This window comes from Anolis sagrei, chromosome 2 (genome assembly GCF_037176765.1).
Source record: "Anolis sagrei isolate rAnoSag1 chromosome 2, rAnoSag1.mat, whole genome shotgun sequence".
Classification (NCBI taxonomy): domain Eukaryota; kingdom Metazoa; phylum Chordata; class Lepidosauria; order Squamata; family Dactyloidae; genus Anolis; species Anolis sagrei.
In genome coordinates, this window is record NC_090022.1 from 279,567,506 (window position 1) to 279,595,448 (window position 27,943).

Below are 27,943 nucleotides of genomic sequence, written 5' to 3' on the forward strand. Positions count from 1 at the left end.
GGCGGCCGTGGCGTTGGTTGGGCGGCGGCGCAGGAGGAAGAGGCGAGCCGGCTTCGGCCTGAAGAGCAGGAAGCGCAGTGAGTGAGTGAGTGAGTGGCTTCGCTGAGGAGAGCGGCAGAGGGAGAGGGAGATGGGCGAGGCCTGCGCCCAACGGGGCTGAGTAAGTACCGCCAAGGCCTTGTTGTTTACATGCAGGGGGTGGTAGTCGGGCAAGGCCTTCTCTGCCGAAGAGGCCGATGCCTCAGCAAACGTCAACACCTAGGATTCCCTGACTGAGGCTGTAGCACTCAGTAGTATGTGTAGATGCCCTCACTGTCTCGAAAATGCTACCAGATCTGTTTGTATATTGATATTACAGACTAACGTGGCCATGTTTTGGTAAATTACATCCCAGGGCCTTTCCACACAGCCATATAACCCAGAATATCAAGGCAGAATAACCCACAATATCTGTTTTGAACTGGAATATCTGAAGCCCCTTCCACACAGCTGAATAAAAGCCCACATTATCTGCTTTGAACTGGAATATATGTCAATGTGGACTCAGGGCCCTTCCACACAGCTGTATATCTGGCCCAGCTTACCTGTCCGAATTTATCTCTCCTTATGAACCATCCAAGACCCTAAGAGCTTCTGGGGAGGCCCTGCTCTCGTTCCTGCCTTCTTCACAAACTTGGTAGGTGGGAATGAGGGACAAGGCCTTCTCAGTGGTGGCCCCTCGGCTATGGATTGCCCTCCCTAGGGATATCAGATCAGCCCCCACCCTCCTAACATTTCAAAAAAAAAAAAGTTAAAACCTGCTTTCCCAAAATGCAGTGTAGTAGATACATTCTAGAGGGGCTGACCAAAGGCAAGATGGATGGATGGCATCCTTGAAGTGACTGGACTGACCTTGAAGGAGCTGGGGGTGATGACGACTGACAGGGAGCTCTGGCGTGGGCTGGTCCATGAGGTCACGAAGAGTCGGAGACAACTGAACGAATGAACAACAACAGATAAATTCTGGTCTTCGGAACGATTGGACAATGCAATCGGGTAATGATTTTAGTAATGAGACGCTGAGGATTTATACTCAATTGTGCAAAAGCCCTCCCGGACACCGCTGACGCCTGAGCCTCAAGCATAAGTGATGAATACAGGAGAACTACCAAACTGCGGACGTGTGACATTGGGGAGTGTAACCCCATCCAGCACAGGTTGCCACCCTATACCCCGATGTGGTTTTCGATCGACCAGGAGGACCTCTGTCTTGTTGGGATTAATCTTCAGCTTGTTCCTCCTCATCCAGACAGCCACAGCGGCCAAGCACTCGTCCAGCACTCGAGGGGCTTTCTTGGAATTAGGTGGAAAAGAGTAGTAGAATTGTGTGTCATCTGCATAGAGATGGCACCTAACTCCAAAACTCCGGATGACCTCTCCCAGCGGTTTCATGTAGATGTTGAAAAGCATGGGAGACAGAATAGAGCCTTGCGGGACCCTACAGGTCAAAGGCCAGGGGTCCGAGCAGGCATCTCCCAGCTTCACCATCTGGGATCGGTCCTCCAGGAAGGACCGGAGCCAGGACAATACCATGCCCCAGAGACCCATCCCAGAGAGCCGTCTACCATGATACCATCCAAGGATACCATGATCGGTGGTATCGAAAGCCGCTGAGATGTCCAAGAGGACCAACAGGGTCACACTCCCCCTATCAAATGTTATTTATGCTAAATATTTTAGTTGTTTTTATGTTATTGTAGGCATTGAATTGTGCTGTTTGTAAACTGCCTTGTGTTGCCCTTGGGCTGAAAAAGGCGATATATAAATATGGATAATAATAATAATAATAATAATAATAATAATAATAATAATATCAAGGCAGAAAATCCTACAATATCTGCTTTGAACTGAGTTATCTGAGTCCACAGATAATGTGGGATTTTCTGCCTTGATATTCGGGAACATAGCGCTGTGTGGAAGGGCTCTCAGTTACCCAGTTCAAAGCAGATATTGTGGGTTATTCTGCCTGGATATTCTGGGTTATGTGGCTTTGTGGAAGGGCCCTGAGTCCACACTGCCATATGTCCCAGTTCAAAACAGATAATGTGGGATTTTATTGAGCTGTGTGAAAGAGTCCTCAGATAGAATTGGAAGCAACATGTTGGCTCTTTGGGGATTTAATTATATTTATTAGGATGTTCATTCAAGGTGGAAATCCCCTTCCCCATGCTTTGTCACATAGGATTCGACAATTCAGTTCTGTAATGCTGCGGTTTGAGTTAATAAGACACGGAACGCAATTAAGCAAAATGGTTCTGGATTGTATAACTTCAGATCCCAAAGCCGAAGATGTATAGTAGTATTTGTTGTTATTTCAAATGGTTCATCCCCCGCCCCCCCAAGCTCTCTATGTACAAAGTAGGCACTGTAAATGCACCTGGATGTTAGTGCAAAGAATGAAGAGAAAATTGTGATGGCAGTGATGGCCGATAGTCCATGTGCAACAGCAGATTTGTTATTCTGTTCTCTGAAAAATGTCAGTCCAAATTGGAAAAAATTAGGGAGTTGTTTGAATGGCGTTTGAGGCAGGACAGAATTGGGATTGCCGGATAGAAAATAAGGCCCCTTCCACACAGCCATATAACCCAGAATGTCAAGGCAGAAAATCCCACAATATCTATTTTGAAATGGTTTATCTGAAGGCCCTTACACACAGCTGAATAAAATCCCACATTTTCTTCTTTAAACTGGAATATATGGCAGTGTGGACTCAGATAGCCCAATTCAAAGCAGATATTGTGGGATTTTCTGCCTTGATATTCTGGGATATAGGGCTGTGTGGAAGGGACCAGAAATGTCATGGAAGCTCATAAATTGTGGCCGGAATGAAATATTTGGGAAAGAAAACTTTTAAAGTATGTGCATGTTATACTGTACCTGTTTTGCACAATACTCTTGTGAAATATCCATTCATAGATATGGCTTATTTGTTTGTTCAGGGGAGGTTGAGAAAACAGGTGCTTCCACGTTGCTAATGACATCAGTATTAGTCAGTATTTCTGATGGTGAGGAATGATCAAAACTGCAGCACAACACCATGTGGAGAGCCACACTTTGCCCAACCCTGTTTTAAAGCAAGAGCGTTTCAGCTGCTCTTATTTGTTTGGTTCAGCACTTCCCAATTGCCTTTCATCCATATGGATATCAGAGTTTGAGTACACATTGTAGTTGAAACAGTAAAATAATAAAGTCAATGAATCTGAAACATGAAGACAATGAAAATTAGCAAAACCAATAAATCAGTTAATTTTTAAATATTTTGGGATACAATAACAGATTGATTTGGCATTACAATAATTGTAATGTGAGTGCCACTCACTTCATTTGGAAGGGTACTTCATTCAGGAACTCCCCTTTCTTGAGAGTTTATCCAAGGTACTTGGAGAGAAGACTTCTGTTGTGTCTTGTGACTAAATACGATTAAACTTCTCTTTTCAAGTTTTAATAAGGATGTCTAATGCTAATCATAGCTTTGCATTATTTGGTAATAGCAGTCGACTTCAATAGCCTTTTCACTTCAGTTTTGTCTTATGCTGTACAAACTGTGAAGTAACAGTATTAAATTAGAACCACTGTGGTCAATTGTACCTCCAAATAAAACAGTGTCTTTATAAGTAATTCCAACTGGCAGTCAGTATTAGCAGTAATGTTTTTCTATTTCAATTTTGAGACACTTGTAATGGTTTGCGATATGTTTACAATAACATGATTTAACACATTAAAAAATCCCCACAAAAATCATTTAAAATGTAAACACAGAAAAGGAAACAAAGCATGTAAATCAGTCGTTCTCAACCTGTAGGTTCCCAGATGTTTTAGCTTTCAACTCTTTAAGCCACTCCTCATAGGACTTGTTCTCCAGACTCTTTATCATTTTAATTGTCATCCTCTGGACACATTCTAGCTTGTCAACATCTCCCTTCAGTTGTGGCACCCAGAATTGGACACAGTATTCCAGGTGTGGTCTGACTTAGGCAGAATAGAGGAGTAGCATGACTTCCTTGGATTTAGACACTATATTCCTATTTATGCAGGCCAAAATCCCATTGGCTTTTTTAGCCACCACATCACATTATTGGCTCATGTTTAAGCATGAAGAAAGAAAACTCAAGCTCCTGACAAAGTTAATACAAAAATGTACAACCCTCCGCTGAACAAACAATCCATATCTTTAAATACACATTTCACAAGTACAAATCAGTCTGAATTCACAAAAAGCACAATTATTTAACTCCTAGTCACAATAGTTTGTGCTGCTGAGAAAAAGAGAGCTTTTACTGGGATATTAGGAAGAAAATCCTTGACACGTATATCTAGAGGTGATCATAGAATTACAATTCATTTTTTGTTTTGTTTTTGTTTTTTTAATAGCTGTGACCATCTTTTATAGAACTATACATCCTGCTTGGAATCACTGTATAATAATGAGTGGTGCGGCTTTAGGCATTGAGATAGTAGTTGTCTTCTTTCTGGCATTAATCATATTACACCGATATGGAGACTTCAAAAAACAGCACAAACTTGTGATTGTTGCAACACTACTAGCTTGGCACCTTTGTTTTCTTATGGTCTTCATATTACCTTTAGATGTCACTACGGTAAGATATTTCCTTTTTATTTTCCTTCCTCAACACATTTTCTATGCATTTTAGTCACTTTTCTATGAAAGTTGTTCATGCATTCACAAAATGTCCCAGGCAAGAGGAGCAGGTCAAGATTTATTTTCAGTGAGTTGCAATGGTTTAAAAATGATAAATCACATCAAAGTATTGGCCCCTCAAAATAAAACAATTTCAGGAGACAGTACTGGAAACAATTAAAATTCACTTTCTAATGAGAAGTCAGAGGGACCCTTCCACACAGTCATATAACCCAGGATATCAAGGCAGAAAATCCCACAATATCTGCTTTGAACTGGGTTATCTGAGTCCACACTGTCATATAATCCAGTTCAAATCAGGTAATGTGGGATTTTATTCTGCTGTGTGGAAGGGGCCAGATATGATGTGCCTGAAGCAAAATGAGAACTCATATCAACTTCATTATGACAATTTAATTTTTGTAGCCCCTGTTGTTACTGTTTTGCCACAAGAAATATATTAGAATCATCTGTTGATAGTGATGCAGATGTTCCCTAACTACTTCTGAAAAGTTCCTTATTTGACCAAAACCTTTCTTTGCAACCACAGATTTATATTAGAAGTATTTTTTATATTGCATACATGGCCTGCAACAAAAACTTTGTAAGTCTTTGTTCCTTTTCTGTTTTGAAATTCACAGTCCTCTTACATGTTAGTAAGAGCACTGTCATGTTAGTGTTTGATCCAGTATGATGATGATTGGTGATGGCTATTGGTGATTTGTATCTAATCCTGTGCCTTTGTTGAATAAACGTTATATTAGCAAGGAAGCTGATGTATCTGAATTTGGGATGAAAATGAATGTTGAGATCAAATCTCCTAATGAATGTAGAGACCCTTCATCGTTTCATTTTACTTTTCTGTAAATGCGGACTTCTTTGTTACTTCCCCCAGACTATATACAATCGATGTAAACTTGATATAAATGGATCATATTCACCTCCCACCAACAGTGGATCCTCACAGCACGAGGGCAGTATTTCACCTCCAAGGTAATGACATTCATTTCCATAAAATCATTTTATAACTAAGAAAATGGCATGCCTGTTACCAAACAAATAAAAGACTGGTCACTCTTTCAAAGAAAATTCTGTCTCTGATGGCATTAGAATTGAAAATCTTCTAAATATGTATAGGAGAAAGAGAATGCAGGATTTAAAAAGGCTTCGATGCATTTAAACATTTGGTTGTGCTTGTATAAACAGTTTTATTTTAGCACTTCTACCATTCTAATCAGAAAATTGGGATACACTATATTCCTTAAAATAAACACAGCTTTGATTTCTACTAGTGCGCTACATTTTATCTAAATCGAAATAGGTACATCTTATGGAGCCCATCAGAAATGATTAATTATATTCCTGGTCACTCCTTCCTTCAGGCAGTCAGTTGTAGAGCATCTACTGAATGTTCCTTTTTAAAGGTTGAAAAGCATAGTTAGCAAAATTAATGAAAGCTATTAATATAGGCCGGGCTTTAGCACAGCAGGTGAAAATAAAATTATCTCTATAAGCTCTGAGCAGTCCAAAAGTTACGATCTATATGGAGGGGGAAATGTACTTTGCCGTCATGATGAGATAATTACAGCTGAGCTGCTATTCAGAGCCATGACTTGAGTCAGAGTAACTAATTTAATTTGCATTTACGACGTTCATGGCTCTAAAATAGAAGCCACTGAACTACGTGGCTGGTGGGGGGGGGGGGGGGGGTTCTTTCTTTAAAAACCCCTTTGGATATTATTGTTTTTTAAAAAACAAATAAGCAGTATATATTTTGGAAGAAATGCTTTAGTATTTCAGATCTACCAGACTTACAGTTCATTACAGCTTTATGCTAGAGTGGCCAATAATACAATGTGTATTTCAAAGGAGATATTTATGGTGGAAGAAAGCGCTGTATTTGATTTTTATATACTTGTGTGTGGCCTGCTCTGTTTGTTCAGTGACAGATGCTGTGAGTAATAGAAGTGCGTGCAATGTGATATTTACATGATATATAAAATGGAGGGTATTCTCACATCACAATTTCATCATGAGTATATAGCAGAAAAAAAATGCTTGCTTTGGTTATTTAGTAGCCAGACTGGGCAACTTGGTGCTCTTCGGGTGTTTTAATATTACAGCTCCCAGAACTCCTGACCATTGATCATGGTGATTGGGATTAATTAGAATCGTGGGTTACTTTCTTAGTGACTTTCAGGGCTATTTGATAACATTATATACACATTACATACATACAACTACTGACCGAGATTTGTCCTTGGTATTTCAGGTAGATGCACATGATTATGTTAAATACAGCTATTACATTAGTATGTTTCAACTTTGTGTTTATGTAAAATGTTATTCAGGACCATTTTAGTATTGTATCCTTCTTTCATTTTGCCTGAACTCTGGTATAGGCTTTGTTGCTTTACTGAAAAGCTAAATTAAATTATTGAAGACAAAATCAGCTTTAAAAAGTTATGTATTTTTTCATTTTCATGATACTGAATCTTATCTTTTTCACAGAAAGCAGGAGTGTTTCAAACCATGGAGTTATATTCCAGATGGAATTATGCCCATCTTTTGGCGTGTGGTGTACTGGACATCACAGTTCTTAACATGGTGAGAACTTGGGAAAATATCTGAAATAGCTCAGACTTATATGCTGCAACAATACTTCTTGAGTAAATAGGAAGATGGAATTGATATGGAGGAAGGATTTTTCCCTGCTGAATGTATGATTCTGTGTCCACCAATAGATAGATATGTTGAATTTGCCGTCATCTGTGAATAACATTTTTCTTAAATTCTGGAATATTACACTTGTGATACTGGAATTAGTTCTAGTTTCTAGTTTCTGTGCTGTGACCGGCCTTTCCAGCTATGTAATATATAGTTTCAGCTTCTGCCATTATTTTCCCGAGACATTTTAGTATATTTGTATTTCTTACTGTTGAGACATGCAAACAGAAAAATAGACCAAGAAAATGAAACCATTTTGCCTCATTAATTTGGATTTTTCATTTCTAGGATCCTGTTGCCCTTCATGCAATCATATGCCAGGTCGGGAGGTTTTTCTATTACTGGGAAGATTAAAACTGCGCTAATTGAGAATGCTATCTATTATGGGACATACCTCCTGATTTTTGGAGCATTCTTAATATATGTGGCTATAAATCCAAAGATCAACCTACAGTGGTAAGGTTGCTAAACATTTACTACTCCGAATCTTTAAAAAACTGAAATTGTTATTTAGTAACTATATTAATGACTGTTTATTTACATTTTTATTATGGTGTTTGACTTTAAGATATTAAACAGGCAGAAGTAGAATTTTACAATGGAATGTTATTGTTTTGAACAGCAGCTCCCAAGCCTATGTTGCAATCTGTTATATCTTAATTGCCCAGAATCTCTGTTTAATATCTACTGAGTAATCCCTATTTAAAACGTGGAATTAGTTTAGAGTTAATATGTCATAGAAGATGTCTGTTAGAGGGAACCATTCAAAAATACAATCAGAACTGCTTGCTGGGTTCCTATTGTCACTTTTTGAAAAGGACATATCATTAATTTTCTAGATCTGAAAACATGCATTGTAAGATTGTAGGATCAGTTTTAACAGTATAAAAATGAAAAGTAAATTGAATGTAAGTATGACTTGTTCACTGTTATAATTAGTCAGTACTTTCTTTGTCTACATACTCCTTTCTCTGATGTGATGGATCCTCTGTATTGTTTTTCTAGTTTTTTTTAATCTTTTTCGTTTGGATGTGTTTAGCAATGAGAGAGATTTCAATAAGGCACCAGTCTGTTCCTTATTAGTATTGTATACTTGAGTAAAACCTGAGTTTCTCAGCTCTTTTTTATGGCTGAAAAAGGCCCCCTCGACTTCTATTTGAGTGAGGATCCTGGTCGGCTTATGCTCGAATATATAAGTAATCAGAGTTGGACAGTCTTATCATAAATTACAGTTTTAATATTCAAAATATTAAATATTCAAAAAATTTAACCTACGAATGCCTCAATTAATGTAATTTTATTGGTATCTATTTTTATTTTTGAAATTTACCAGTAGCTACTGCTTTTCCAACCCTCGGCTTATACTCGAGTCAATAAGTTTTCCCAGTTTTTTTGTGGTAAAATTAGATGTCTCGGCTTATATTCCAATCAGCTTATACTCTAGTATATATGGCATTTTAGAGACAGATTTGCAGACTCTTTCATGCAACTTAATTGAGAGAAGCAATTAGTGTTTATCATGTGTAGATTATCTAAAACTGAAAGAAAAATCCATAGTAGCAATTGGTTGGAGCTAGGTGTGAAATATTCACACCTAGCTTCAACAGACAAGAGTTCTTTGTCCCACCCTGGACATTTCACAGATATATAAACCCAGTTTTCCTAGTTCCAACAGACCTCACAACCTCTGAGGATGCTTGCCATAGATGCAGGCGAAACATCAGGAGAGAATGCCTCTAGAACATGGCCATATACCCTGAAAAACTTACAACCCAGTGATTCCGACCATGAAAGCCTTCGACAATACATTAAATCTGTACAAATTATCACTTCTGTGCTGAAAATGTGATGTGTGATTTATCAAACTGCATAACCCATTGCAGCAGATCCTTGATGGTTGAATGCCTTTCCCGCCAACAGCTGATGAGTAAAACAATATAGGAGTAAAAAAAATATTAGATTTGCCATTTCTGGGTCAAGTGCTTTTGTCTTTGTTATTGTACACAATGCTCCAATTGTCAGAGATGTGGAGAACTGGGTGGGCTTGTATAGTAGACCATCTGGAAAGCCCACATAAGTAGACTGTAAAAAAAAGAAGGAATGGCAAATGAAAAACAAATCAATTCTTCGGTCACTTACTACTCAGAGACTGCATAAAAAAGGGATCATTAGCTAAATAAGAGGTGAAGAAATAAAATGTAGAATAAGATTGCATTTAGCTATTTTTCAAACACTGTTAAAATGTGAGTTTGTGTTGTTTATGCCTTAAACAAAGACTCATTCATTACTGCATGCTGACTTTACTGTCTCTCTTAGGAATCAACTTCAGACAATTGGAATAGCTGCTGCGAACACCTGGGGCCTCTTCCTCCTAGTGTTACTTTTAGGGTATGGCCTGGTTGAAATCCCACGCTCTCATTGGAATGGAGCAAAGAAGGGTTTTCTCCTCATGAAGACTTATTTCAAGGTTGCTAAACTGATGACTGAGAAGGCAGATGCAGAAGAAAACCTGGAGGATATTATGGAGGCAAGTAAACTCTGCTACCCAAGTGGGCAGGAAACAATATTCTTTGGAGATTGTGTGAGAGAGAAATATAGAAAAGTACAAACTAATATGATGATGGAGGGAATGTCACAAAACCATTGTGACATGGTTTGTTTAATTTCTTGCTCCTGAAATGCTTAACTTTAATGTAAATCATAAATTTTCAGGTTTCTTTGGAGAATTTGACATGGGAAGGGGCATCTGGGGGTAAAAATCTGTTCACCACTTGTTTCCAAAGAAAAAGAATTGTAGACACAAGGAGCCACAAAAATGGCCCATGGGTCACATTTTCCCACCTCTGATCTGTATCATAAAAATAAATAGTAATGTGTATGGAGATATTTTAATTCATTAATACTCATATATATCTTTCTATATATATATATATATATATATATATATAGAGAGAGAGAGAGAGAGAGAGAGAGAGAGAGAGAGAGAGAGAGAGAGAGAAAGTTTTAAAAGCTAAATGGGAATACTTCTGCTTTCCTAGTAATGCCTCCTGCAAAGCAATTGTTTTCCCATGAAAAACAAGCTATTACGGCCAAGTTGAAAAGTGACACCTAACCCACAGCTGTTGCCAATGCGACTTTGGGTGATCATCCAAATCAGGTCGTAATGTGCATAAGTTTAATTATTATTTAGGGTATTTTTGCTAATATTAGGCCCTTTTCAGACAGGGCCTGTATCCCAGGATTTGATTCCAGGTTTTCTGTTTATCCCAGATTATCTGGCAGTGTGGATTCATATAATCCAGTTTAAAGCAGAAAATCTGGGATTAGATCCTGGGATATAGGGTCTGCCTGGAAGGGCCCGTAAATTTCAGATCATTGTTTCTTTGTGGCTCCAAAAAATTGTATTGGAAATCTAAGCATTTCTCCTGTCATTTTAAAACACGTTTAAAATACTAGAAGGTGTGAAGAAAACTTTAGAACAGTTCGCCCTCTACCTACAGCAGTGGTTCTCATCCTGGGGTCCCCAGATGTTTTTAGCCTACAACTCCCAGAAATCTCAGTCAGTTTACCAGCTGTTAGGATTTCTGGGAGTTGAAGGCCAAAAACATCTGGGGATCCCAGGTTGAGAACCACTGACCTACAGCTTTGTTTTGTAATAAAATGTAGATTACTAGTCAACATTATTGATTATACTGTGTGATAGAAGGCCTACTTGTGATCATTTTTTAAAATAAATTTCCAAATTCATTATCATTTCAGGGTCTTAACTACATGAAAAGTAAAATATTATCTTTCTCTTAAACAGGAGGTTCGCAAAGTAAATGAAAGTATCAAATACAATCACCCTTTAAGGAAATGTGTGGATACAATATTAAAGAAGGTAACTAATGGACCTTTGCAATGTTACATTTTGACAAGCATCCCTAGTTAGTTATGAAACTTCCACAGCACTCCAAAGTGAGTTTTAATCGAGTTACCTGGACAAAATAATAGGTTCCCTCTTCTTCCCTGGTTTTTTTTATTATTATAGTAGGAAATAGTGGTTTATCTCTTAGCCAACCATAGCAACATTTTTTTTCCTGTCTGGAGTGACTTGAGAAACTGCAGGTTGCTTCTGGTGTGAGAAAATTTGGCCGTCTCCAAGGATGTTGCCCAGGGGACGCCTGGATGTTTTACCATCCTGTGGGAGGCTTTTCTTGTGTCCCCACATCGGGAGCTGGAGCAGACAAATGGGAGCTCACCCGCTCCCTGGATTTGAACCACTGACCAGTTAGCAGTCCTGCCATCCCAAGGAATCACAAGGCCCATTGCACCATCAAGGGCTCAATTTGGCAACAATATAATGTGCTATGATAACTATTGAAAGTAACTGTAGATCAAGAGAACAGTGCTGACAAATACTCAAAGTAGGAGGGAGGAAATCATCCCACGGCTCTCTTTATTTGTGGAGAATCTTGGCATAGAAAGGGGAAAGAAGAACCAAAAGGCAATGAAAAATGGAGGAACAGGCAACTGGTTTTTATATTCTGCTTGTAAGGGTCGCATTATATGTCAGACAGGCTGGTATGATCCACTGGTGTTTCATGTTGCCAGTTTGTGTTGAGACCTGTTCTCTTTTCACCTCAGTGTCCTACTGAGTATCAAGAAAGAATGGGTAGAAACATGGATGACTATGAAGATTTTGAAGAAAGACCCAACACTTATCCAACAGAGAAAACCCTGGTCAAACTTCATAAGCAGGTAATTAACTGACTTAATGCAAATGTCTTTTAAACGTATTGAGTGCTATCCTTTTTCTAAGGAGGTTCATTATGTGAAGTCATATGCGTAAATTATATGATAAACTAAATTCTATATGGTTTGCAAAACAGTCATTGTCCAGTATATTGCTTTTTTGAATGGTTTTTAATAAGCAGCTCTGTAACATTTTATGGTGTTTTTAACAACTTACACATATTGCAAAATGATGTTGCCCAAAGCGTGACAATGCTCAGCTCAAAAGTTGCAATGAAGAAAGATGGGAATTATAGCTACAATGATTAAAGAGAAAGAATAGGAAAGAGTGACAGTGAAAGACAAATATATATGTTTTAATTACAGGTCACAAACAATAACAGTGTCCCCTCAGGGAGATAGGTGTGGGATATAAATAAAGATTATTATTATTATTATTATTATTATTATTATTGACACAAAAGCACAGTATGTCACAGCAAACGAGATCTCTATGCTGGATTTCGTATCACAAAATCACAAGTTGAACACTTCCCAAGCGTCTAGGACTGTTTGATGTATTTTCGAATGATGCGTGCAGATCCAAGTAAGGTGGCCTTCTGCAGGTGACAGATCATGATTTTGTCAATGTTTATTGTTTCCAAATGCTGACTGAGATCTTTTGGCATGGCACCCAGTGCGCCAATGACCACTGGGACTACCTGTACTGATTTATGCCAGAGCCTTTGCAGTTTGATTTTGTGGTCTTGATAGCGGCTGAGTTTTTCCTGTTTATTATTATTAATAATAATAATATTAATATTTATATATGAACCATAGGAGACAAATTGGTAGTAATTGCTGTTCATATTACTAGTTTTAATTGCTTGAATAGATATGTGAGAGCCAGCAAGGTGAAGTGGTTTGGACAGACTATGACTCTGGAGACCAAGGTTTGAATCCCTGGCCTTAAAAACCCACCGGGTGACTCAGGGCAAGTCACTCTCAGCCTCAGAGGAAGGGCAAAGGCAGACTCCCTCTGGATACTACTATATAATATCCCAGAGTACTTGTAAGGTTTTGTGTTTGTGCAGACTCCCTCTGGAAACAAAGCAATGAATTCAAATGAAGGGAAAAAAGATTCCAGTTAAAGCAAAATATGCTGCTTTGGAGCATGTTGGAGTCTCCTTCTCTTGACGTTTTTAAACAGAACCTGGATGGCCATCTGAAAGCAATGCTTTGATTCTATGTTCCTGCTTGGCAGAAGGGGGTTAGCCTGGATAGCTTTTGTGGTCTCTTCCAATTCTATTATTCTGTGGACAGATCTTGCCAAGAAAACCTTTCGTTAGGGTTGCCATAAGTCGGAAGTGACTTGGAGGCACACTACAACCATAAAAGTTGTATGTACTGAGAAGATAAATTATGCTTTGTCAGTCAGTCACTTACTGGTGTATTTGAGTAACATGTGTATGAAATGCATTTCTCTTTCTTACTCATTATTACCATAAACAACTGGGATTTTGGTTTTATTCTGTTAGGTAATTTACTCGGTTCAAAGGCATCGCCGCACACAGGTCCAGTGGCAAATTCTCTTAGAACAAGCCTTTTACCTGGAGGATGTGGCAAAAAACGAAACCAGTGCCTCTCGTCAGTTTGTTCATACTTTTCAGCCTCAAGAACCTGAAAGCAAAATCACACAGTATTTCTACACGCCAGCCATTGGTATGTGCCTGTCATGAAGATAATAGAATACAGTCTTTTAAACTAAGGCTAGAAAATACAGTAAAAACGGTCTGCAGTTATCTGCGACTTGTTAGCAGATCATTCCAAAAATATAACATTGAAGGTTGTCACATTTGCAGTTGCAGCCCAAAAAATCTGAGCGAAATTAGTAAAGTCCACAGCGGAGGCTAGAAATGGAAATGGAGATAGTTTGGGATCATATGAATCAGACATTGTTATTATTACCATGCCATTGCTACTGTAATTTTAAAGAGCCAGTATGGAATAAGTTTTAATGCTTATATTGGAAAGTGCTTATTGTACTTTTAAAGGTTGTATATTATTTGATGTCATGGCCTATGGCTGGTACAAGAAACAATTTAGTTCATTCAGTAAAAACAAAGGGCTGAGCCTAAGTTTAGTACCAGTTGGTTGAGAGCAGGCATGGGCAAACTTTGGCCCTCCAGGTGTTTTGGACTTCAACTCTCACAATTCCTCAAAGGCTGTTAGGAACTGTGGGAGTTGAAGTCCAAAACACCAGGAGGGCCAAAGTTTATCCATTCTACTCTAGACCAACTGAAATAATTGGAATATGTTACTCGCTACTTATGGAAGTCTCCTTAATTACAATGCAATAGGAATTGAATGGAGTCCCCGGTGGTGCAGTGGGTTGAACCGCTGTGCTGCTGAACTTTCTTACCGAAAGGTCGCAGGTTCAAATCCGGTGAGCGGTGTGAGCTTCGGCAGTTAACCCTGGCTTCTGCCAACCTAGCAGTTCGAAAACATTCAAATAGGTACTGCTCCGGCGGGAAGTTTACAGCACTTCATGCAGTCATGCCAGCCACATAACCTTGGAGGTGTCTACAGACAATGCCAGCTCATTAGCTTAAAAATGGAGATGAGCACCGACCTCCAGAGTCAGACACGACTGGACTTAATGTCAGGGGAAAACCTTTACCTAACGCTTACTCCAAAGATTTCAATAATAATAATGATAATCATCATCTTTATTTGTATATCGCCCTATCTCCCCAAAGGGACTCAGGGCGGTTTCCAACATGTAAGGCAAACATTCAATTGCCGGAAAGAAACTATACAGACAATTACATTATAATAACACATTCGATAATATAACACAGCCTAATAAACTTAATAGACAAAATAACAGCAACTAAAAACATCATAAAATACAAAAAATATGCTAAAACACATTAAAGATTAAAAAATATTTAAAACCCATTCAATTCAAAATTCAACTCATATTTGAATTCCATTTGGGGAGAAAGATGGGATATATATTCAATGAATAAATAAATAAGCAGACAAATCTGTCATAGACACTTTGCCCACAAACTCTGTTCCCTTCACCTTCCCCCATGGGCATATAGATGCTGGGGGACTTGAACATTTCCATATTTGTCCTGCACCATCTTCCAACCCTTCTTCTCTCTTCAGGCAAAATTGTTAACTCTTAGAGCTGCTGTTAGTAGGAGCAATCAGATTATAAACGGATTTTTACATTTCCTTCCCTTTTACTCATTTAAGAACTTTTACTAACATACAAAGTGAGATTAGAAAGAGGAGAAATAAAAGTTTATTTGAGAGCCTATGGAAGCCATCTAATTGCTATATATGCCAGAGTAATAACCAATTAGATCAATAAGATTTTGTTTAGATGACTCAGGCACGATGTCTCTATTATTGAGAAAAATCGGTAATAGCTAAGAATTATCTAGTTAGAGGACTGACAGGGAAGTTGTATGTAAACGTCTATGGCTTGGAGAGAGGAGGGAGTTTGAAAAAAGGAGAAGGGGTAATAAAAATATTAAGAACTTCTACTAACCTCCAAATTGTTTTTCCTCAGAATGGTATTGGGAGTGTCTTCTGCGACCATGGTTTCACAGAATTCTTGCCATTGTTTTAGCCACTTTTTCTGTCATTGTTGTCTGGTCGGAATGCACATTCTTCAGTACCAGGCCGGTTCTCTCCCTGTTTGCTGTCTTCATACAACTAGCAGAAAGGAATTACAACTATTTCTATATAGAGGTCAGTTTTCCAAATCTTACGTTTGAGCCTTTTAACACGGTTTTTAATACTATCCTCTGGTACTTAATTGCTGTAAAGTCAGCATTGACTTAGGTCCATCCTATAAAGGAAAGATCTCCAAGAGCAATTGACAGCATTGCTCAGGTCTTGCAAACTGAAGGCTGTAGCTTCACTGATTAACTCAACCCATCTGTAATGTAGTTTTTTTCCTGTTTCCTTCCACTTTACTGAGCATTATTATCTTTCCAATGTGTCATGCTGTCTTATGATAGGTCTGAAGTACAAGAGCCTCGGTTTTGGCTTCTAATGAGAGCTCAGGCATGATTTTTATCTCAGACCCATTTGTTTGCCTCATTGGCAGTTTGAGGGTATACGCAGAACTCTTCTCCAGCATCACATCTCAAAGGAATTGGGGTTTTTATGTTTCTTCACTATCATACATAGACATTGGAAATATTGTGGCTTTCTTTTGAGGATATCTTTATATTTGAGATAAACAGTTCTGTATACTTTTAAGTCTTGTATGCACCTTATTTAGGAAGAAAAGTATTTATTCCCAGTAAAAATAAACTAGATTGAACTCAAATCATTGATATTTTGTTGAATGGATTGGTGGTAGGGGAAACCAAGATGAATTTGGAATAACCAGAGTTCTGTGTATCATGGATGGAAATCTCCAGGCCCTTTTGGATGTTTACAGTCCTTACCTTCGTCCATAATGGGTTGGACTGGTTGGAGTTGTAGTCTTAAGTATCTGCAGGGGCAAAGGTTTCCCACTTTTCCTCCCCCAGAAGTTTAAAAAATCTGTACCTTCACCATCTCTGTCTTCATTGTATCTTACCAGCTTCATAACATTAATAAGCTGAAGGCCCCTGAAAATCAATTTCCAGAGTGTCCATAGCACTCTGGAAATAGGATCCATTTTTTCTTGAGTAACTCATAGATATCTAATTATATGCTAATGTGAAACACTGTGAGATTATAGCCATCTCTGTGATTAGCATTTTGTGAAAAGGTATTATATAAATTGGTGGCAATTGTTCACATGAAACTGCCTGATGCACATTGTCCTTTCATATTTATATTATTGTGCAGAGAACTTTAGAAATTTGAACTATTTCTAAGAGCATGAATCATTATCAAAATGCAAGGCTAGGAAAGCCAGATCATGGTTTATTGGTAACCTTTGTTTTGATATTGGTAACCTTTGTTTTGTCCAGTATTCAAGTGTATTATATGCCATCTTATGTTTCTCTTCTCTGTTTTCATGCTGTGCTCCTTTGGATAAAGAATACAAACAACTTACACAACCTGCATTTTGTTTAGTATCTAAAAATCTGTGTTCAGTATAAGCTTAGTGAAATTCAAACCAAATTTATCCTTCTTACCTTGCAGATGGCTTGCTTCTTTACTATCTTTTTCCTCAGTATCTGTGTTTACTCTACTGTCTTCAGGATCCGTGTATTCAACTACTATTATTTAGCTTCCCATCATCAGACAGATGCATATAGCTTGCTTTTCAGTGGCATGTGAGTAGATGATTTACTTTGTTGCTTGGCTAGTTGTAAACATTTATGGTTATGTAAAGGGAAAATTCAGTATTACATACTTGAAATTTGGATCTGGGTCTCTTCTCACAGAATGGGGCACGGAAAGATTTGACTTTTGTTGCAGCCCATATCAGTTTCTGCTGCTCCATTCTCCAGGTATCTGGATCCAACCCAGCATATATTAATCCTGACAAATAGGGAAGCTCTTATAGAGAGCAGTAAATATTTAGCTATGTACTTATTCCCCAAAATTGAAATAGACAAAGATGAGCAATACCAAGATGTACGTATAACATGCATGCATGAATATTTCTATATATCTCAGTGATAGGGGCTCTCCAGATGTTTAACTGCTGCTTTCATAAACTTTGGATAACATAGACAATGGTGAATTCTGGCTGAAGTTGTAGTCTAAAATATTTTCTATTTCTGGTACATATATTTATAGTTTGCTTATGACGTTATTGCGTAATTAATTGGCCATATCTTAGAAACAGAGGTGGAGCCTAAATGCAGAAGAAATTATTTCAAACTTGCGACCTGTTTTCATGCAGGCTGTTCTGCCGTTTGACTCCCCCATTATGTCTGAATTTCCTGGGCCTCACTCATATGGATTCATCAATTTCTAAAAGAACCACTGATCAGCCAACTGCATATACATCCGTAAGTAAACAGATATGTAAGATCTGTAAGTGAGGTATTATTTTGCTACAGTTTGTTTTAACACTATGGTTGGCCCTCCATATCCACGGATTCAAATATATATAAAAAAACAAGTTCCAAAGAGCAAATCTTGAGCACCCACAGATTTGGGTATTCGCAGGAGGCCTGGGAACTTATGAATCCATGGATACCAAGGACCCACTCCAGATTCTAACTTGTTTTCACAGAGGAATTAATAAAAATCACTGAAATTATTAATTACAGTACTTTTAAGGTTTGTTTTTTTCAGTTGAGAGTTTCCTAATAGTTGTCTTTACATAATGTTTTAAAAAACCTTTTTATTGATAAATCAAACTATACAATTCACCATTTTGGACACAAGGTGGCAGGAAAGGCATGACAAATACATATACAATGACTCCACTAAGGCTGAAAAATCCACTATTTTGAAGACCACTGTGAATCTATTGCATGAATTACATTGGAGTTTTTACTGGGACCAATAGTTAAGGCTATTTTCTTTCTTTCTAATCATTACAAGAAAACGGTTTCCTTTTATTAACAAACAATGATACTAAGATTTGACGCTATTTTTAAACACATTTTCTTGAAAAAATGTATAAATCAATATATTATATATTAGGCTTTGCATTCATGTTGGCACACATGTGGATGCTTGTTTCCAAAACGTTTATCCATGTGAATAAATTTTACAGAAATTGAAGAAAAAAACATATTTTTGCTACAAAATGCAGTTTTCCAAGCCCTGTACTGAAGTGATTGATACATTTTGTATGTCATAATCTACTCCTAGCCAACAATGCGCTGCCACACATTTTTTTTCTGTTTTTTTTTGTACTTTTTGGAAACAGACTCCACATATATAGAGTAATATTACTTCAGCAGATACCGTGTGGCCTGAAAATATTATAATAAAAACATCTGAGCAGTACAAGATTTGTGTTTTTAAAAATAAGCTAAAGACCAGAGATTTATCATTCTATTGCTTTTTTATTTTCCAGATTATGGGATCCATGAAAGTATTATCCTTCATTGCAGATGGCTTTTACATCTATTATCCCATGTTGGTTGTCATCCTCTGTATTGCTACTTACTTCAGGTAGATAACAAATTCCTTAATTTGTTTTCTAAAATGTTGATTTTTTAAAAAATTGCCACCCTGTTTTTCAAAGTAAGGCCAGCTTCAAACATGTATTCAGTAATTCCTGCTGATTTATTGACCTCTGAGAGTCCGCTCAAAGGCACAAAAAGTAAATAATGAATTGTGCTACCTCAGTCAGCTCCAAAGCTCCAAACATCGCCATTTTACCACCATCATTGTTGAAGTTTTTAATCATCCATGGTTCTTCACTTTCCATGTCTCTCTTGCTTCATAGTTAGTGATGCTTATAATGTTAGTCAGTACTTTCCAACTGAATAACCTTCTTGAGTTAGGTAGTAGTGACAAAACTGAACTTATGCCACAAAAATCTATAACAAGCTGCTCCATGCATCATTTATTTGGCATCTTGTACCATATTTGACTGAATCCACATGTTGTGAGTTGTGTAGTTGACATGTGCTCCCTGAACATTTCCATTACACTATGTAACAAAATTTGAAAGTTTTTCTGTTGCTGGTTTGAAAATGTCATTCCTGTTTAATTGTGTGCTACCATATATATTTGAGTATAAGCCAACCCGAATATAAGCCGAGGCACCTAATTTTACCACAAAAATCTGGGAAAACATATTGACTTGAGTATAAGCCAAAGGTGGGAAATGCAGCAGCTACTGGTAAATTTAAAAATGAAAACAGATACCAATAAAATTACATTAATTGAGGCATCAGTAGGTTAAATGTTTTTGAATATTTACATAAAACTGTAATTTAAGATAAGACAGTCCAACTCTGATTAAACCATTATTCTAACCTTCAATGTAAATGTACCTACGTATCCTTCCAATAATAATGGAGTAAAATAATAAATGTAATAATAATAAATTGAGTAAAATAATAAATGTAATAATAATAACAACAGTAAAATAATAAATAACCTTGAGTATAAGCCAAGGGGGGCTTTTTCAGCCTAAAGAAAGGGCAGAAAAACTCAGCTTATACTTGAATATATACAGTACTTACTTTGAAAGTGGTTGTTATATTCCAGAAACTTCATTTTTGTGGCTGCCACAAGCTATGTTGAAATGGTTGAGATATTATAACAAAATGTGCTGCAAGATGTTGCAGTTTAATAAACCTTTTCCATGCTTTTATGATATAATCAATTAAGAAATGACATTTATAACCCAGGAACAAAAATGTATAACATAGGATTATTCTTAGTTATCACTTTCATTGGCTAATTCTTGATATACATTTTTTTTCAGTTCCGTTATTTTATTAAAGAGGATAACTCTTGAGATACTACTTTTTTCCAAGGATTCTATCTTAGGTAGAATGAAGAGGTGTCAGATTTGCAATGTACACACCTTAATCTCTCTCCTGTTTGGGTATCAGTCGTGAGCAGAAGTATTCTGATTTGGGCCACAGCTTGGAAAAGCTGTGCTAGCAGTAGGATTCTGTGGTTTAAAGTCCAAAAGAGTTAACCTTTCCATTATTTCTATTATTTGTTTTTAATCAGTTTAGGAACCCGGTGTTTGAATCTTCTAGGATTCCAGCAGTTTATGGGAGACAGCGAGATGACATCAGACTTAATAGATGAAGGAAAAGAGTTAATCCGTAGAGGTAAAAAAGTGTCTTTCTACTGTGAAATATATTCTATTCTCAGTAACACAATTTCATTATAATCCCTCCCCCCAAACTTTGCTTTTAAAATATATTAGAAACTCTGGAATGAGGCCTGTACAGAAATGAGAAAGTGAGGGGTGATCAGTATGTTGATTACATTGACATTGCACCTTATTTCTGTCTCACCATATATTTAAATTAATTTCACTATTCTAGAAAAAAGAAAGCGGCAAAGACAAGAAGATGGAGAAAACAGAAGAAGGGTATGTGGATAATTCAGTTATTATTGTCAGTAAAAGATAGGATTAGAATTAAAATTTGGGGCATTTCTGTAAAAGGCAATCCAATCCTATGCAGAGTTTGAAGGCCTAGGTCTTCAGAGGAGCTATTATTATATTATTTTGATAATAAGAGTGCCTTGGACTACAAGAAGATCAAACCAGTTCATACTCCAGGAAATAAAGCCCGACTGCTCATTGGAGGGAAGGATATATGAGGCAAAGATGAAGTACTTTGGCCACATAATAAGCAGGAAAGCTTGGAGAAGATAATGATGATGGGGAAAATGGAAGGAAAAAGGACCAAGGGCAAGATGGATGGATGCTATCCTTGAAGTGACTGGACTGACCTTTAAAGGAGCTGGGAGTAGCCACTGCCAACAGGGAGCTCTGGCATGGACTGGTCTATGAGGTCACAAAGAGTCAGAAGCAAGTGAACAAATAATCACATCAAAGCTTGAATCAATTGTGTTTTAATCCACTTGGGACACTGATTAGTTACTTTTTTGTGGCTTAACTCAGAAAACTAATGTTGGTTTTAATCATTTTGAATGTATGTCCCTTCAAGCCTAGTAAAGAAAATAAGAGTATGTTTTAGAACTCATAAGTGGCAGATGGGTTGTCTTCTTATTGTGCCGGCTATTGTTTCCAAGCAAGTGAACTTGTAAGGGTTCCAGAGAACAGAATGTATATGACCGACGTCAGAATATCAGGAATAATTAAATGGAACCATGGTAAAGGGAATATCTTAGAAATCTATTATTATTATTATTATTATTATTATTATTAAATATTATGCACTTCTAGAAAAACAACAAATGAATTAAAATAAAATATTAATTTATCATTATCATTAAATATCAGACATAATATATAGTGGCATATTTATGTGTCTCTTATGTGTTTTGGTTCAGGAGTGGAAAGAACGGTATGGAAACAACCGTGAAGATTCTGCCAGAAACAGAAATGTTCAAGCAGAGCAAAAGGAATCCAGTTTCACAGAGACAAACACAAATAGATGTAAGAATTTATCATTTTTGATACTTTTAGTCGCTATCACAATCTTGCTCTCTGTTTCAGAGTAGTCTCGAGTACTTCCCAGTACTGCAATAAGTTACTCTCTTAGGTATTGTTTTACTTGCTCAGCCATGATAGCTTTTAATCATTTTTATAATGTTTGATTTTATGTTTATTGATGTTTGATATTGCTTGTTTTTCGATGCTTATTTTAACCTGTTTTGTTGGGCATGTCCCTTTGTAAGCCGCCCGAGTCCCTTCGGGGAGATGGAGGCAGGGTATAAAAATAAAGTTGTTGTTGTTGTTGTTGTTATGCAATGAATATGTTCATGGTTGACTCTCATGTAATTGTGGCAAAGCATACATACATCTTTCTTACTTTCTGTCAGTGAAGCAGCGAAGACCCATCTCATATATCAGGCAGGATTCTTTTAATATATGTGTGTTATGGCGACAATTTTTATGTTTATATTTTGTTTTGTTAATCTTATGGTTATGTTGTTTTTTTACTTTGTATGTTTTGTGATGTTACCTGGGAACTGCTCCGAGTCCCCTCGGGGAGATGGAGTGGTATATAAATAAAGTTTTATTATTATTGTTATATATCTGATGTTCACTTCTAGTTAAGCATGTTGGTCCCAAACTTTCAATCCTTTGTTGGAAGGCTTAGTTCAATCCCCAGTGATCTTTGTTGCAGTCAACTGCACAATACCAAGTTCACTTAAAAAAGTCAAATAAACCTTTTCTAACCTGGTGGGAGATATTCTGTAGGCCTAAATCTCATTGCTAGCTTTCTAAAATAATTGAATCATCTGCTATGAATCTTAAGTCAACACTTATCAGTTGTTTCATTTCCCCCTCTGCTGCTGCTAGGAGGAACCATCAGCAGCAGAGGGAGATATTGAGCAACTTAGTATAAGCAGCCAGTTCTTAACCTTGGGAAAAAAGTTGCTGAGCCATTATTTATTTTGAATGTCTTCGAATTTTTTTTCTCTTGCAGCAGTATCCTCTAAATACACCAGGGCAAATGGGAGGAACGAAAGGGACAGAGTAGAGCTACTCCAAGATGCAGAACCTCTGGATTTTAATGCTGACTCAGTTAATGACGATCCTCTTGATTCTGAATCAGGAAGGTAAGCCATATTCAGGGAGATGGGAAGGCAGAATCACCAACCAGTATCAAAATGGCACATAATAAATAGCTTCTTTCTCTTGATCCTTCTAATTCTCATGAGTGAATTCCCGTAGGATAAGCCCACTACGTAAAGAGAGGAGCCAGTGTGCCATTTATTAACTTGAGGGAAGATGTCTTATACAATTGCGTCAGTGGTGAAAGCTAAACTGGTGGGGAAAGTGAGTGAGCTATTTATTGGGATGGGATGATATAATCATCTAGATTTGTTATATAGATTTTTTTTTGGAAAATGAACAAGATCCATTGCTAGTTCTTGTTAGAGTAATTTTTTGGAATCAATGGAATTTACATAAGTAATCCCTAGCAATAGCATTCTTTTCAGCAGGTCTACCCTGATTGGTTTTAGCCTTATGTCTATTAGTCTGTATACAGTATTGCTGCATTACTGGGATTTTATATTCTAAATATATATTCTAGCTTTGGCTCCTCCATGTCTTGTACCAAAAATTCTAGAGATAACCACACTGTCTTCTGAACTACAGCTCCCAGCATCCCCTAGACCAGGCCCGTTAGGAGAGGAGGAGGATCCAAATGCACTGCTTCCAAGCTGCAAGATTTCTTCTCCTTAGATTTCTTTGAGAGCATGCTAATCCCTGCATATTTCCAATTTTCTATTCCTGGACTGCAATCCTCCAGATAGATAGATAGATTAGATAGAGATAGATAGATAGATAGATAGATAGGTAGGTAGGTAGGTAGATAGCTCAATCAGGAGGACTGCTGGGAGTTGCAGTCCAAGAATAGGTAAAGAAGGAAGAAAGGGGAAAAAGAGGAAGGGAAGAGGAAGACAAGGAAGGAAGGAGAGAAAGAAAGGAGGAGAGAAAGAGGGAGGGAAGGTTGGCCACAGCAACACGTGGCTGGTACAGCTAGTGTGTATGTGTATATATATAGATATATAGATATAAAATTTCCTTTTGATTATAATTGGGGTTATTGTTGAACCATCCGCTATTAACTTTCTCCTGTATTTGTTCCATATTTCTAACATATTTGGACCGTGTGATGTATAATTTAAGTTCTACACATTTTTTTCTTTATACACCTTGCAGGTATCAACCTGGCGGAAGATACCTGTCAATGTCACGAAGCAGAATATTCGATGACGTCTAAATCCTCTGAATTCTTGAGTCATCTCTCCATAGCTTTGGGGAAAACGCTCTTTCAGTAATGTATTCTGCAACCAAAACAACCTCGCTTTACAAAAATCAAATGGAATGTGGGAAATTAGGAACTTTCCCCCTTTAAAGATGCACTTTGTATAATGCAGTGCTCATTTTGGGATGGGCAAAAGAGCATTGCTTTCTGAAACTGGGACCTCCTCAGCAGTGCCTTTCCCATCTTTCTCCTTGCTCCTGCATAACCCATGCCGCAACTGTTACCACAACGTGGGAATTATGAGCTGTAGGTTGGTGGGAGTGTGGCAAGAGAGAAAGTGTGTGACACTAAAGAAATTGTGGAAGAAGAGAGTTGGGAGTGGAGGGGGAAATTGGAAGACAGACACTGACCATTGTGGCAAGGAGTCTTGCCTTTCACTGTTGGTTATATATGCTGGCATCACTTCTTTTGAAGTCGGGACTTTTGTGTTAAAATTTTAGAAGCCTCTTTGTTAGAGTTTAGTTGTGGTTTGACAACTATTGATTTGTAAAAATATTTGATTTTGTCTTTTACAGATGGATCAGGGAAACTGTTCTTGGCTTGTAAAAGGTTATTGTAGATTGGGTTTTAAAATAAATACATGTCAGGGCTCAAACAGTGTTTCCATTTGTACAATTTGGACAATTCTTAGGTTTTCTCAATTCTTAATTGGAGAGGTTTTAAGCATAATTCTGTACAAAATAACATTTTGGAATGCCTATGCATCTATTGACAAGAACTAAACATAACTTCTGTCAGCACTATATGCGTATGAAATAGCATTTGCTGTGCATGATAGCTAAGACCCAGTAGAAATCTTAAGTGTTTACCAGTACTGTTTTAAAAATCCACATCTGCTAGCATGTGCTCAAGGAAGAGAGAAGACCCATCACAGAGATTTCATTTAAGACTTGGAAATAGCTGCTGAAAAACCCTCTTTCAGCTAAACCAATTTCAATTTTATGGCTCTGGATGTTTTAGGTTTTAATCTTCACTACAAACAAACTGAACACTTCAGCGTAGTAATGTACATTTTATATAGCTCTTACAGTGCTAAACTGGACCTGTCTTTTGAAGAAATTAATGTGAATAGCATGCTTATTGCTGAACAACACAAGTCACATTCTGGTTGTATTGCCTTACATAAGGAATCTCAGTTTTAAGATATACTTCTTGTGGTCAATATCTTTGTTTTTTCATTGTAAAAGTAGTTGCTCTTTCTAACTAAGGCTCTTTAATAAAAGGCCAATTTGTGAGCCATGTTAGCCAAAAATAGTCAACATAACTGGCTTTGTGACTGTCAGGTAGAAATACATTCATGACAAATGGCGACAGTGGTTTTAAGGAAAACGTGAGTCCATGATTTAGTCAGCATTGTTTGAAACTACAGTTAATTATTAAGAGTAATCACTCTTCATGTGCATTTGGGACTTACTTTGATCCGTTCGTGTCCCGGCTTTCCGTTGGGGCCCTGATCCGTTTTTATCTGAGCCTCCCAAAATCAGGAGGCCAGATACTTGTTTTTTGTTTGCAGGGCCAAAGATCTTTTTCTTTCAACCCATTTTTGGGGGGGGGGCTTCACCCGTAGGCCCAAAGTACCCGGGCCTACAGGTGCAGGCTGGGTCTACGCACCTAGGCCTCACAGGGCCTTCAGCCAAGCGCCAAGTAAGGAGCCCTAGGAAATCAATCCAAAAAGCAGGCTTGGAGCCAGTACCTGCTCTCACCTGCCTTTCATATTGATTGCATTTTCGTTCCAGGAGGGGCTTTTCCATTTCGTGACATCCAAATGGATGTCACGAAACTGAAACAAGTATCAAATGAATGGACAAATTTCAGGCCCATTACTAGTAACCACCATATGGTAAACATAAAAGTACCTCAGATAGCAAGGTTTTGACGCATACACACTGTTGATTCCAACAGATTAAAGCAAACTTAACATAGTGCTGGATTGGTCTGAACTGATAGTTACAATTCTGTGACTGACTCGTTTGAATTGTAACATTTAGTTTAAGCTTCTTGGGAGAGGTTAATGGTGCTGATGCAATTCATGATACCTTCAGTGAAGTAGCATTTTAAGAATGTATTTATTGAATAGCTGTTGAAGATACTTGACACCATGCAGTTGACGTGAGACTTGAAATAGTTTCCGAATCCCAATGCAGGAACATCTCTCGGCATCAGCCACTTCCTCTCGGCAAAAGATACCACCAAAAGAGATGTTCGTCTTGCAAATGCTTGTGACATTTAATGACAAAGTTGGCCACAGCTAACTGGAAAGTTTCCAGGAACTTATGAAGCGTTTCATCAATAGATTATTGTAGATTTTAATATTACACCCGTGTTTCAGAAATATTGAGGAAAGTATTAATTTGCTGTATCAATTTTTAAAGGCAAGAGAAGTTATTTAAAATATTTGAGCCTCTGAGAACTATTGAATCCATGTGTTTTTATAATACTTTCAGAGATATCCGATTGCTTTTTGTAACAATATGTTCTTTATGCCTGAGGAGAATTTTGTTATAAACTTATATTGAGAACCATAAGAACTCGCTGGCAGAAGCCGTCGATCGCTCAGGTCACTTACTTTGGAACATATGTGGAAAGTTCATTGTTGACAGGGACTGCCATAGAAGTCTAGGTAAATCCTGAAATTGGGACTTTGGGGTCAGCCTTGGGGTGACTTTCTGTATGATTCAAGATGTTCTGGCTTCAAAATTATATATATATATACACTGTGCCTCACTGGATTTGCCTTAGGGAGATAGAAGTGTAAACTAGTACCATACTTGGCAATTCTGTGATGCCAGACGGCTTTGACATAAGCATGGATAGAAATATAAGTCTGCATGTTCCAAATATTGCTGAAATGTTGGTGGTCTTGCTTTTTACACACTTCAAGTCCAAACATAAGTATTGAGGATATATATAAATATTTTTTTGCATAGAGTAGTACAACAAGCCACTAAAGTGAATAATACACAAGGTTGTAGGGTTTTATTCCAGTAATTGTCAATTTCTATAATACTAGCAGTACTTGGGTTCAACTGTGTTGAGATTTTGTGAAGTTCAACGTGTTAGTGATGCAGATCGGGTTCTTTTCCCCGTAATTTGTAAGAATTTTACAGTGAAGTAAAATTGTGTGCTGTTTCTATAAAAAAATATTTCTTGTTTTAACACAGCTCTTGAAAATATGACTTTCTTATCCACTGTTATCATGGAAAATCTGTATTTGTCATTGATTTCTTTCTCTGATAATGCCTCATGGTATACTTCTTGCTCTGAGAAATCATTGCTTTGTAAACACCAGAATTGTATATTGGAGTCATGAACAATGAGATGTATATTTGCTGATAGTGTATAATGGTTATTTATATAAAACAAGGAATATATTAATTACTGTCTTCTAAATTAAAATAAAAGGTAATATTGTATATTAGTTGAAATTAAAATTAACTTTATTACATCATAC

General features: G+C 37.4%; 1 protein-coding gene across 2 annotated transcripts; it reads left to right on the forward strand.

Moving 5' to 3' along the window:
* On the forward strand, window positions 1-27,940 carry LMBRD2 (LMBR1 domain containing 2). 2 transcript variants are annotated; one of them, XM_060761390.2, is made up of 18 exons: window positions 1-160; window positions 4,411-4,637; window positions 5,574-5,671; window positions 7,190-7,285; window positions 7,694-7,861; window positions 9,722-9,932; window positions 11,211-11,285; window positions 12,032-12,145; window positions 13,657-13,840; window positions 15,705-15,886; window positions 17,282-17,415; window positions 17,991-18,099; window positions 19,122-19,219; window positions 20,741-20,844; window positions 21,064-21,110; window positions 22,040-22,145; window positions 23,146-23,275; window positions 24,387-27,940. In XM_060761390.2, the coding sequence occupies exons 2-18, from the start codon at window positions 4,464-4,466 to the stop codon at window positions 24,445-24,447; spliced, it is 2,091 nt and encodes a 696-aa protein (XP_060617373.2). In that variant the 5' UTR covers window positions 1-160; window positions 4,411-4,463; the 3' UTR covers window positions 24,448-27,940. The 2 variants fall into 2 exon arrangements, with proteins under 2 accessions (XP_060617373.2, XP_060617372.2); XM_060761389.2 differs by having other exon boundaries at window positions 2-160; window positions 23,143-23,275.
* Window positions 27,941-27,943: the final 3 nt, after the last annotated feature.

Excerpts from the sequence above, each read along its gene's own strand:
- LMBRD2 (XM_060761389.2), top strand. The coding sequence starts at position 4,464 with ATGAGTGGTGCGGCTTTAGGCATTGAGATAGTAGTTGTCTTCTTTCTG. Across the intron at positions 11,286-12,031 it reads TGGATACAATATTAAAGAAG|TGTCCTACTGAGTATCAAGA; the intron begins GTAACTAATGGA and ends TTTTCACCTCAG. Across the intron at positions 23,276-24,386 it reads CTTGATTCTGAATCAGGAAG|GTATCAACCTGGCGGAAGAT; the intron begins GTAAGCCATATT and ends TACACCTTGCAG.